Consider the following 12634-nt stretch of genomic DNA (forward strand, 5'->3'; position numbering starts at 1 on the left):
TAGAAAAAAACATATATATGACAACTTGGAACCTGCTGCGAAAAAAACAATAGGTGAAAAAAAGCAAAAAAGGTACTCAAAAATGAATCCTACTAATAAGAAAGAATTACTTTGCAAACTCAAACAAAATTATCAATGTATGAATGCTGCAAAGAAGAAAGAATTACTTCGCAAAGCTGGACAAAAATACAAAACAATGGATGTTTCATTAAAAAATGAAATGCTCAGTAACCTTAAAGTAAAATACCAATCAATGGAAAAAGAAACAAAAAACCATTTAAAAAATAAAATCAAAGAAAGAATGATGAACAAAGGGACATCCATTCAATCATGTATTAAACAATTCAAAAAGAAAATAACAGAAGGCCCTTATTTTATATGTATTGTCTGTAATCGATTACTTTATAAGAGATCAGTAATAAGGTGCATAACCAGCAAATACCCTTGTCAAGCATTTTTTAAAATTCAACAATCATTTGATGGTAAAGAATATATATGCAAGACATGCCATTCAAAAGTCATAAAAGGAAAATTACCATGTCAGGGTATTGTGAATAATATGTATGTTGATGAAACACCCTCAGAACTGGCCTCACTAGAAAAACTAGAACAAATACTTATAGCTAAACGTATTGTATTTCAGAAGATTGTTGTCATGCCCAAAGGACAACAGAAAAAAATTAAAGGTGCAATATGTAATGTACCAGTAGAATGTGATCAAACATGTAATGAACTCCCCCGTCCACCTGAGAGATCTGGTATAATAATGCTAAAACTTAAAAGAAAATTACAATTTAAAGGACATGTTTACTTTCAAGCAGTACGACCAGAGTTGATACAACAAGCTCTTAAGTGGCTTAAAGCACATAATCCATTGTATAAAAACGTAGTACTTCATATGAACAATATCAATAGCAATGTCATAGCTTTACAAAATAATACAGACTATTATGATGTAGATCTACAATCAACATCAAAAAATGTAACAACAGATAATCCATCCGACTGTGATCCAATACAAGATGATGAATCAAATAGTGAGAATGAGGAAAATGATGACCCTTTAGATGAATATAGAGCTCCTGTATATGAAACATGCTTACAGTCAGTAATACCAAACTATCCTGTTATAACAGATAATAATAACGAATCAGTAGGAAATGAAGTTTATAGCATAGCACCTGGAGAAAATAAACATCCTGTCTCATTTATGCTTGATAAAAAGTGTGAAGAACTAGCATTTCCAGTATTGTTTCCTAAAGGCACATATGGATATACAACCGAACGACAAGTTACAATTTCAGCGGTAAAATACTTTAATGCAAGACTTTTGCATTACAGTGGAAAGTTTGCAACAAATCCCGAATATCTCTTTTTTGCACAATTTATAATAGAGCAAAAGAAAGTATCAGATAGTATAAATATTGCTCTAAAGAAGGTTCATGGACAATCTCTCACGGCTTCTCAATTAAGAAACAATCCTCAGAACTTAGTAAACCTTATTTGCCAAAATCAAGCATATTTATTTCTAAGGCAGATACCAGGAACACCACCATACTGGCAAAAATTCATGTATGAAGTAATTGCAATGGTCAAACAACTTGGCATTCCAACATGGTTCATGACGTTATCTTGTGCTGATTTAAGATGGCCCGAACTGTTTCAAATTTTATCAAGAACACAAGGGAACAATCTGACTGATGAACAAGTTGAGACATTGTCTTACAATGAAAGGTGTCAAATGCTTAATCTCAATCCTGTCATAGTTGCTAAACATTTCCAGCATAGAATTGAAACATTTTTCAGAGAAGTGTTGGTGACTAAGACTAAACCAATTGGTAAAATAGTTTACTATGCTCTTCGTATTGAATTTCAAATGAGAGGGAGTCCTCACCTACATGCGCTTATATGGTGTGATGACTGCCCTAAGCTAAGCCATGACAACAAACAAGCGTATATAAAGTACATTGATAAACATGTACAGGCTTATCTGCCAAGTATGGAAGAAGATCTTGAATTGCACAATTTAGTGAAAATGTATCAGAAGCATAATCATTCTAAAGCATGTAGAAAATATAAAAACATTCAGTGTAGATTTAATTTTGGTCAGTTTTTTACAAATTCTACAATTATTGCAGAACCTCTTCCTGATGATTTGGATGAAACTAATAAAACTAATCTTTTGGAAAAACGAAAAGAAATCCTTTCTTTAGTAAAACAGGAAATAGATAACTTTTTAGATCCAAGTAAGTCTAGCTATAATTCTACCCTAACTGAACATGACATTTTTAATTCTGTTGGCATTACAGAAGAACAATATTATTCAGCACTAAGTGTTTCACCAGATTCTAACTATGAGTTACATTTAAAAAGACCTGTTGACAGCTGTTTTATAAACAACTACTTCATAGCTGGTATAAAGGGGTTTGAGGCCAATGTAGACTTACAGCCAGTATTTGATCATTATAAGTGCATAACGTATATCTGCTCTTATTTCACAAAGGATGAAACAGAATGTTCACAAGCAATAATAAATGCAGCTAAAGAAGCGAAAGCTAACAATATGGACATTAGAGACAGCTTAAGAAAAATAGGAGCTGCATTTCTATCAACAAGAGAAGTCAGCTCACAAGAATGTGTATACAGATGTATGCCTGAACTTTGGTTAAGAAAAATTTTTCCTGCAACAGTATTTATCAGTACTGACTTACCAGACAAACGGATACGAGTTACAAAGACAAAAAAGGAACTTGATGACCTTGATGATGAGAGTACAGAGATATTCAAATCCAACATCATTGAGCGGTACACAATTAGACCAGCCTCTATTCCCACTGTAAATAATCTTTGTCTTGCATAATTTGCAGCTTATTATTACAAAGACTATAGAAAAGAGAACAGTGAAACTACTGATGCACAACCAGAAGTACTAACTGATGATTTAATTGAAATGCAACACAGTCGGAATACGTCTAGTGATTTATCATTACCTGGAAAAATAACATTGATGACTACTAACGAAACAATGAAATGTAGAAAAGTAAAAGCAGTCATCAGATATCATAGACCAAATAAAAGAAAAGAACCTGAAATGTTTTTTCACCACATACTTATGTTGTATTATCCATGGAGGGAAGAAGCAGATCTCCTTGGAAAAGATCATACATATGCATCAAAATTCTATGAACAAGGAATACAAGATATCGTAGATCACAACAGAGCAATCTTTGAACCTGATTCAGAAGCAGTTACAGAAGCCCTAGAATGGCTAAGAGACAACCACAATACTATCATACATTCCTATGACCCTATAAATGATCAAGAGAATGTTGAAATACAATTACAGATCCAAGATCAATCATCATCAGATGAGATATTCAATGAACAAGTTCCGTCACATCTTGCTGCAAACTTACAACCTATTCAAAATGTTAATACAACAGGAATTACAACATATAATCAGCCAACAGAAATATCTGATGACCAATTACGTGAATCAGTTAGATCATTAAACAAAATGCAACGCAAAGCATATGACATTGTTATTTCATGGAGTAGAAATAAAATAAAAAACCTCAAAAGCTTAAAGCCAGAAAATATTCAACCAATTTATCTGTTTATAACTGGAGGTGCAGGTGCCGGAAAAAGCCATTTGATTAGAACAATCTATCATACTATAGTGAAAACATTTAGATATCCTCCAATTAATCCAGAAAAACCAATAGTCCTACTAACAGCACCTACAGGTGTAGCAGCAATCAACATTGATGGTACAACCATAAACACAGCATTTGCAATACCTAAATATACAAAAGAAAATGAACTACCTGGAATGTCTGACCAAAAAAGAACACAGATCAGATTTTTACTGTCTGAGTTAAAGCTAATAATAATTGATGAGATTTCAATGGTTTCTAACATTACTCTACTTCATATTCATCAACGATTAAAAGAAATATTTGCTACCACCAACTCACAACTTTTTGCTGGTATAAGTATCATTGCTGTTGGCGATTTATATCAATTACCACCGATTCGCAGGAATCCAGTTTTTGAGAATTATATACATGACATTTTCAATGTTTGTCATCCTTGGCATGTATTTCAAATGATTGAACTTACACAAATAATGAGGCAGAAGGATGACCAACCATTTATTGAACTTTTGAACAGATTTAGAACTGCATCCCAAAATGATGAAGATATTCAGTGCATTAATTTAAGAACAACAAGTTCATCAGATGATAATTATCCATCTGATGCTCTGCACATATGGGCTGAAAACATTTTGGTAAACCAACACAACAATACAAAATTAGAAAAGATTTTCAAACCTATGTTTACTCTAACAGCTACAGATCAATATCCTAAGAATGTAAATAAACAAGATATTGACAGAATCCTGAGAAGTGACAAATCTGACACAGGTGGACTTGATTATGAAATTTATTTAAAAGAAACTGCAAGAGTGATGCTTACAGTGAATATTGACATCTCAGACAGACTGATCAATGGTCAGATAGGTACTGTGTTGAAAATAGATGTAAATCCCAATACTAAAAGGCCATCAATAATATATATTAAGTTAGATGATGATAAAGCAGGAGAAAATATGATAACAAACAGCAATAATACATATGCTAAAGAACACAAAGCAGTACCCATTCAACCAATAATGGCAAGGATAAAAATAAGACCAGATAGACCATCATCACCTGAAATGCAACGGACACAATTTCCAATTACATTAGCATGGGCTTGTACTATACACAAAGTACAAGGACTCACAGTAGACAGAATAGTAATTAGCTCTGAGCTAAACAAACAACGAAGCTTTAATTATGGTCAAATATATGTTGCACTAAGCCGTGCTAAAACATTGCAAGGTATTTACATACTCGGAGAACTTAAAAAGAACCATGTTAGAGCAAATCCTCAAGTACAGAAAGAATATGAAAGATTACGGAATGCTACTGCACAAATGCCTACTAATCAAATAATGGGATCAACAATAAACCAAAGTGACCTACCCCTTTTAACTATCAGCCTTCTTAATATAAGATCTCTTAATAAACACAGTATTGATGTAAAGTTTGATTCTGCACTTTGTAGTAGTGATATTATAGCCTTCACAGAAACACAACTTCTGCCTAATACTGATGACATTCAAGTAAGACATAACTTACAACCATTTACATTATTAAGGCAAGATCATCTTTCAGACAGGTTTTCTAGTTTAGCAATATGTACCAAAAGCAATATTGAAATCAGACAATATGAATATTTTCCAACAATCAATGCTATCAAATTTATGGTTATTAACCATGTCACTGACATAACCCTATGTGTTATGTTACTTTATAGAAAACAGAGTTTAAATATTATACAATACATAAATAGTATGAAACAAACACTAAATGATCATGATATCAATATTATTTTTGGTGATTTCAACATTAACTACTTAAGTGATGACGAAATAAAACCACTCAAAACTTTAATGACTTCTCTTGATTACAAACAAGTTGTACAAAGTCCTACATTTGTTTCTGCTGGAAGTTTACTAGACCATGTTTATGTTAAAGGCAATTTTCAGACCATTCAATGTTCCGTACTAGCTGTCTACTACTCTGATCATGATGCTGTTAAAATTTCAATATTTTGAATAAGAACTATTCCTAATCAAAATAATATACTCAATTTGAATATACAGCTATACATGTATTTAATTGAAAGTAATAATTTAAATTTATCAATTCTAATTTGAATTTTTAAAATATTTATCTAGTCAAACTTCGTAAAAGTACAACAATAATTATCTTATAAAGCTTCTACTTCAAAACACACCATTTTCCCAAATGTGGGAAGACAGAACAACACCATTTACTGGTGTTGATCATTACATATGACTGTGACCAAACAATAAAGTTACACTGGACCTTTCAAAAGGTAAGTTCAAAATAGATTACTAAAGTTAAAACCCACAACTAAGAACCTGCATGTTTCCAAATCAGACTACCTAAACAGATTCTTACATAAATGACAATTAGCACAAATTTCAGCTATGTAGATTCTTAAATAGGTCATTCTTATTTTCTAAAGAAAAAATTAGATTGAAGCAAATTACGACTTTTTAGTGATATATTCATGCAGTTTATTCCTTACATAAAATCTCCACACAGTTTCCCGTTACATTCTTGATTGCAGTCGGAGTGATAGGAAACTAGTTTTTGTCCCCAAAGAGGATTGACTGAATGCTGACATAATCATCGTATTTCCCCAATGGTACAAAATTTTTTCTATAGATTTTAAACAACAAGAACTTTTTTCAAATTTTAGACTAAACAGATTCCAATATAGAGGGGGCCTTAAACCAGTAAGTTTTAGGTTCATACTAGACGTAAAAACCTGTGAAACTCACAGCTGACATAAAAGAATTGATACAAAGAAATCGACACATTACAGCCAAGGAAAATAGTACCTAGAAAACTTCACACGTTTTTACACTGAGGATGACCTACTGTAGATTTTAGCCTAGCTAACAAGTTTTTAGTCATGTTAAGCCTCTTAACTGGGAGTCTTATTTAATCTCCAGTCAAAAGGAAACTACAGTCAAACCTCTTTAATACGGACACCAAAGGGACAGAACCAAGTGTCCACTTTACAGAGGTGTCCGTATTATAGAGGTAGGGAATGTAGGATTTTTGGCATTTCTGGGACCAAACGAACTGTCCGTTATAGAGAGGTGTCCGTATTAAAGAGCTGTCCGCAAGGAGAGGTTAGACTGTAATTATATTATTTCACTTACAGATTGTAAGACCAAAAGACTACTACAAGAACTTCATAAACTGGCTGATGGAATATTATTAATGAGAAATACTGAATACACCAACAACTTCCTTAGATCTAGCCAAGGACAAGACTCATGAATGCAACAGAACATTTCATTGGTAACAAATCAGTATTACAGTTTTACAGTCAAGGAGAAAACATAGCCATAATGATTATGACTTCAAGTCCCAAATAATGCAGAACAACATTTTAAAATAAGGCATTCATGAAAATACACATGGTCGCAGCTGCACTGATGGCAAACAAGTACTGGAAAGCGTCTATGTGGCTAGAGTGAAACTTAAAGTATTAAGTATGTAATTCTTTGATAAGTTTGAATATATAAGTACATGTCTAAGTGACTGAAAAGCTCACTGCTTATTTATTTTCAGTTCACTAAGGATCTATCAGTTTCTATGTAATTCAAATATGTTCTATTCTTCATATCACAAGTCTATGTAAATTTAAAACGAAATGTGTTACACTAAATAAAGTTGTCTTCAACACTTGCAAGTCCCTCTAGTTTCTTTAAAAAATCATTTCAAAAAATAATCTGGAGCTAATCCCAAGTGGCAATGAGGAAATAAATACTAACAGTAATAATAGTAATGGTAATATTAAACAAGCTAAGGAGACACAATATACCAATCAACAGAATTTTATTAATTTTATCTTAAACTTATATAGTGAAAATTTAAGGTTATCGTCTTCTGTCGGAAAAAGCATTTTTATTATCCTTTTTCAATAAAAATATCTTACATGGAAGTGCTTTGTTTGTCTTTTTGTATTTTATACTGATTAGCGGTCGATTTAATGAGGTTTCAGCGAAGCTTTAATTCGTATAAATCTTAATTTTAGTAACACTAGCAACAATCGTTAGAACCCAAAGCTCAACTGAGACTATATGGACTGTATGGTATGACTTTGGGTCTCATCGGAAAATTAATTTTCTTCCAAAACAAAAATAAAAACTAACGTAAAACACACCTTCAACTGCCATACTTCTTTCTTCATCCTTGCTAGAATCAAACCAAAAAATGAATTTCTGGTCAAGCAAAACTGCTGTAAATAAAGGACGATTGGAAGATTTTCGCGCAATCTTTTACAGCACAACTTTTTATCCGATTCTTTTGGAATGTCATCCATCAACAATCCTCGTATGTTGCCTTAATTTATAAATTCATATGTACTCGTAGTTAACGTCGACTTGAAGAGAACTTTTGACGAAATATACAAAAAATCGCACAGTTTCTTCCGTTCACACGTAGGGCACTGAATCTTGCAACTTTTTAATTCACTCTCCAGAGTAGAAATTTTTGAATACACTATGAATCCGCCGCAATCCTGTGGACGCTAAATCCAGCATTTTTTATCTGATACCGTAACAAAGTATACCGTGAATACTATATTCATTCAACATTGCAATCTTATATTCCCAAGTTCTTTCAACAAGGCCAAGGAATATCCAAATTTCGCTCCCTTTACAACCCATGCTCTGTTGTCAATATTCCCAGAGAAGTCCTGGGTACTAGAGTGAATCCGTATCGGATCGGAGATTATCGGAGATTGACATCGCAGAAGAGCTCTGAAGAGCTCTGGGGTCGAGACTAGATAGATCACGTGCGCACGAACAAATTCGATTTCAATACGAATACGTGTGGAACTAAAAATTTTCCGGGAAGAAAAAAAATATTCAAATAAAAATATTCAAATACGTGTGGATAGAACGTGCTATGTCACATACTGAATATCATGACAAGAAAATTACTTCCCAAGTGTGTATTTTACCCTTTATAATATTCTCCACTACTTACACAAATATCTGATTAGTTTTATAACTCTGTTTCCAACTAACATAATCCTTTCCAAAAATCTTGTTTCGCTACTGCGTCACAAGCGTGTCGTTTAACTTTTCAATGTAAATAAAGTAACAAAGAAATACTATCACATTCAGAAACAATCCAAACTCAAGTAAAAATAACAAAGAAAGACTATCCGAACCAATGAAAACTGCACTTTTTTAGACAAATTAGTTTCAGACCTGTCTGAATTCACTACCACATCGTCGTGGAGACAAGTATAACCAGTACTAATACTATCAGACCTCAATTTTCGCCGATAATATTCAATGACTTTTTCACCTTTTTACAAAAACGAAGAATTTAAAAGCTAGTAAACATATCTTCCCCAAATCAAGTTTCACCGTTTGTAAATTTCTTCGGTATGCAAATAAACACTAAATGAAAACACAACAGTGACATGATAAACATGCCATGATTTTTTACCATTTTAATTACCTTATATGATCTAGTGATTACGTCCGTTGGTCGGTCATGCGCACGTCACTAAAATTTTCTCATTAAAACATGTTCGTTCGCACACTAGCTTACGCAGCAGGGGCTTGGAAGTAGTGGGCGAAAGAGATAACGGGCACGCGGAAGTCACGTGTCTCCTTCTTGCGCGCGTTCTCTTTTTCCTCTACTACTTCCAAGCGCCTGCTACGCAGGCTATCCGCTGACAGCTTAACATTATGATCACTACTAAGCATGACATTCTATAAAACATTAGTAAACGTTCGCATGAGTCTATGCCTCAAACTCACTACCTTACACTGAATAAAAACATAAATGATCACAAAAACATGCAGTTTATTTCAAGAAATGACTTAAATGACGCACATAGTATATCTTGATCATGTTCTCCAGTGATCACGTCCTTGGTCAGTCGCACCCAAATCCCTAAAATTTTCCAATTAAAACGTATTCTTACCTAAGCACTTTGAAAATTGAGAATAATATAAATATTCGTTGACTTCTGATCATCATTGATACTCAAACCGTAAATATCACACGTATTCAACTGCCGTGCTCATACATACGTCCTCAACAATAATCCTGGCAACGGGCCTAACTCGTCATCGCCGTACTATGCCTGATTAGTATGAAACGTGACTTGTTCCATCAAAGAAATAATTTCTTTCATGCAACGGAGCACAAAAATTTTTCTGACGCAACAAATAACTATTGACCTTCGAATTTATTTTCACTAGAAAAAAATAAACTTATGTAAACATGTCCAGATACTGTTTAACTCTTCCTCTTTACAAACTTAGTCATACAGTATTTTCTACCTAACCTTCAGATACAGAATAAAAATTATCTCGCTTACTGACGCACTTACAGTAGTTTAATACTCAATCATTACGTTACTCAATCATTACGTTTGAATCGTTGCCAACGCTCCAACCAATCAAAATATTATAATACTTTAATCCCATTGGCGCATATCGATCCTGAAACGTACGTCATCCCCACCAAACATATAAAGTTCACACACCTGCCACGCAGGTAGAAGTGTTGAGTTTGTCACTACTGTGTTACCATCAATCAGCCACGCAGTTAGAACTTTGTTGACTCTCTATAACTACTGTGGTGGTGTCAATTTCACATCCTTGCTACACAGTTAGAACTGTTGCTGAGCCTGAGACTACTGTACTGATGTCATTATGTCAGAATCTAAAAAGCAAAAACCTAGGGTAACGCCCAGGACAACAAAGACAGATCCGCCAATCTCACAACAAACAACCTCTACTCGTTCAAGAGATAACATAAATGTCACTACAAGTATACGAACAGACAAGAAAGAGACACTAATCCCTCAGCAAACCGCACCTCTTTGTTCAAACGATAACGTGGATATCGATATAAACGTCATAAATGCTGCTACCGAAATTTTACCCGATGATACCCCTTCTGCGACACAACCTATGGCAAGCGTAAATACTACAAACGTATTACCTACAACTATTGCTTCTTTGACGACCCCTAATACTCCCAACCTGAATAACTCTGCACAGAACAAAACTCCAAAAACTGTATCTGGAAATCCTCAGACAATTATCGCTTATGTACACAATCTTTCACCCTTCAAAAGAAACAAAAGGAACACGATTGATTATTCCACGCTGGTACTACAAACAGATGCAACTACCATACAATCTGCACTTTGTTACTCTAAAAGTAAGAGAAAAATCCTCGAAGAAAAAGAAACCACGAGGTCTCCAATAAAAATCACGCGCTACACAACATCTACCGACAAAACAAAACTTGTAATCAATGATAGAACTATCATCACAGCACCAAACGACTTGGAATACAACTTCCAGTACTCTGAAGCTGATGTTAAACCCATAACACCACTGGTAAATCTCTCAAATGACAATTCTTCCCTAGAAGATTACATTACAGTATGCACTAAAGTCGTAAAGATTTACCCGTCAAAGACCGTCCTCAACCAACAAGGCAGAACAAACACAGTTGCTGAAGTCTTTATTCAAGATGAAACTAAAACAATGCAACTTGATTTATGGAACGAACAGATCAGTCAAGTTCAAGAAAATCATGTATACCGATTTACTAATTTATCCACCAGCTACTGGAACAATGTAAAGAAACTAACTGCCACCATTAATACAGTGATCAAAGAAACTTTCGACCTTAATTTGCGTTTACTTCAGTCCGCTGAAAATATCCCAAACAAAGTAAATAATGAACACGTCATTCATGTGTCATCTATCCATACAATAGAGGACGTTCAGAAGTACAAAACTTGCTGCAACTGTAGTAAGCGTATTGTTCAAATCCAAGAAAGAGTGGTAAGATGTGATCACTGTTCACACATGATGAGAGCATCCCGCTGCCCAACAAAGCTTTACGCCAACGTGATTGTTCTCATTGAAGGTCAAAAAAAATCTCTCACCATATTTGAAGAATGCTTAAAAATTGTCCTTGGACAATTTGATCATGAAACTATTGACACTGCGGATATAGTTCAAAAGCTCTTGTTTTTAGAGAACTTGAACATTACTTACAATGAAAGAAATATTATTACTAAGGTACAAGTTGAATAAACTTCAATTCCGAAATTCTAAAAAATAAAGACAATCTAAAGTTTCTTTGAAATATTGACTAACCAGGCTCAAAACATTTTTTAAAATGTATTTCAATGTTGTTGTTATCATATATGTAAAGTTTCTTTGAAATATTAACTAACCAGGCTCAAAACATTTTTTAAAATGTATTTCAATGTTGTTGTTATCATATTATTACTATTTTGTACTTGACACCATCACAACCTTTCATTTAAGTCAACGTCAACATTACTAAAAATGAAAGAACTGTTTTCACCGAGGAGCAACCTAAAGCTTCCAAAATGTGATTCACTTAAATATTCTACAAAATAATCATATTTTGAGATGTTAATAAAATTGTGTTCAATCTACAAATCATTGTATTACTCACAACATCTCTTAGAAAATGCAAGCCTTCTTTGGCTTACTTTAGCAACGAAACTCTTTTCCTGTATACGCACCAAAAGTGGGGTTCTAATTTCAGGCGTTTCTACTGCACACCGTAGTAAGTTCAATAAGAATCCTCACTTGTCACAGCGCCATCCTTTATTTTGCGAAGAAAACTGAGGAAAGATCGATCCAAACGATATCTAACGCTTGAAAGCATTGATTACTTTGGAAAAAATCAATCCTTCAATGAAAACTTCGAACGCCAACCTATAAACTGGTCAGGTGTTGTAAACGTTCATTGGATACAAAAGAGTCTTATAATGACCGGAACGTGACCAGAAATGTCATGAAACTCATTTAAACCGGATGTGACTCTTTTAGTATCGTATTTTGATTGACATTTGAAATCGGAGTAGCTAAAAAAGAAAGTAGTGCAAATTTACCTTTTATTGAGATCGGTTGGAGAGGAAATGTACGAGCAGATCGTGATTTAAATAAAAGAAG

At 33.8% G+C, this 12634-nt stretch overlaps 2 protein-coding genes across 2 annotated transcripts; both read left to right on the forward strand.

The window, feature by feature from the left end:
• Positions 1 to 559: 559 nt before the first annotated feature.
• On the forward strand, positions 560 to 4112 carry LOC140926348 (uncharacterized). The gene is made up of 3 exons (XM_073376102.1): positions 560 to 2771; positions 2868 to 3989; positions 4042 to 4112. Exons 1-3 carry the CDS (start codon positions 560 to 562, stop codon positions 4110 to 4112), a joined length of 3405 nt encoding a protein of 1134 aa, XP_073232203.1.
• A 17-nt stretch (positions 4113 to 4129) lies between these two features.
• LOC140926349 (ATP-dependent DNA helicase PIF1-like) lies at positions 4130 to 8442 on the forward strand. Its single transcript, XM_073376103.1, has 2 exons — positions 4130 to 5170; positions 8272 to 8442. Exons 1-2 carry the CDS (start codon positions 4130 to 4132, stop codon positions 8440 to 8442), a joined length of 1212 nt encoding a protein of 403 aa, XP_073232204.1.
• Positions 8443 to 12634: the final 4192 nt, after the last annotated feature.

Source organism: Porites lutea, chromosome 2, assembly GCF_958299795.1.
Source record: "Porites lutea chromosome 2, jaPorLute2.1, whole genome shotgun sequence".
Taxonomy (NCBI): Eukaryota; Metazoa; Cnidaria; class Anthozoa; order Scleractinia; family Poritidae; genus Porites; species Porites lutea.

Excerpts from the sequence above, each read along its gene's own strand:
- LOC140926348 (XM_073376102.1), top strand. The coding sequence starts at position 560 with ATGTATGTTGATGAAACACCCTCAGAACTGGCCTCACTAGAAAAACTA. Across the intron at positions 2,772-2,867 it reads TGATGACCTTGATGATGAGA|CTTATTATTACAAAGACTAT; the intron begins GTACAGAGATAT and ends CATAATTTGCAG. Across the intron at positions 3,990-4,041 it reads CAACTCACAACTTTTTGCTG|GAATCCAGTTTTTGAGAATT; the intron begins GTATAAGTATCA and ends ACCGATTCGCAG.
- LOC140926349 (XM_073376103.1), top strand. The coding sequence starts at position 4,130 with ATGAGGCAGAAGGATGACCAACCATTTATTGAACTTTTGAACAGATTT. Across the intron at positions 5,171-8,271 it reads CTAATACTGATGACATTCAA|TTCTTTCAACAAGGCCAAGG; the intron begins GTAAGACATAAC and ends TATATTCCCAAG.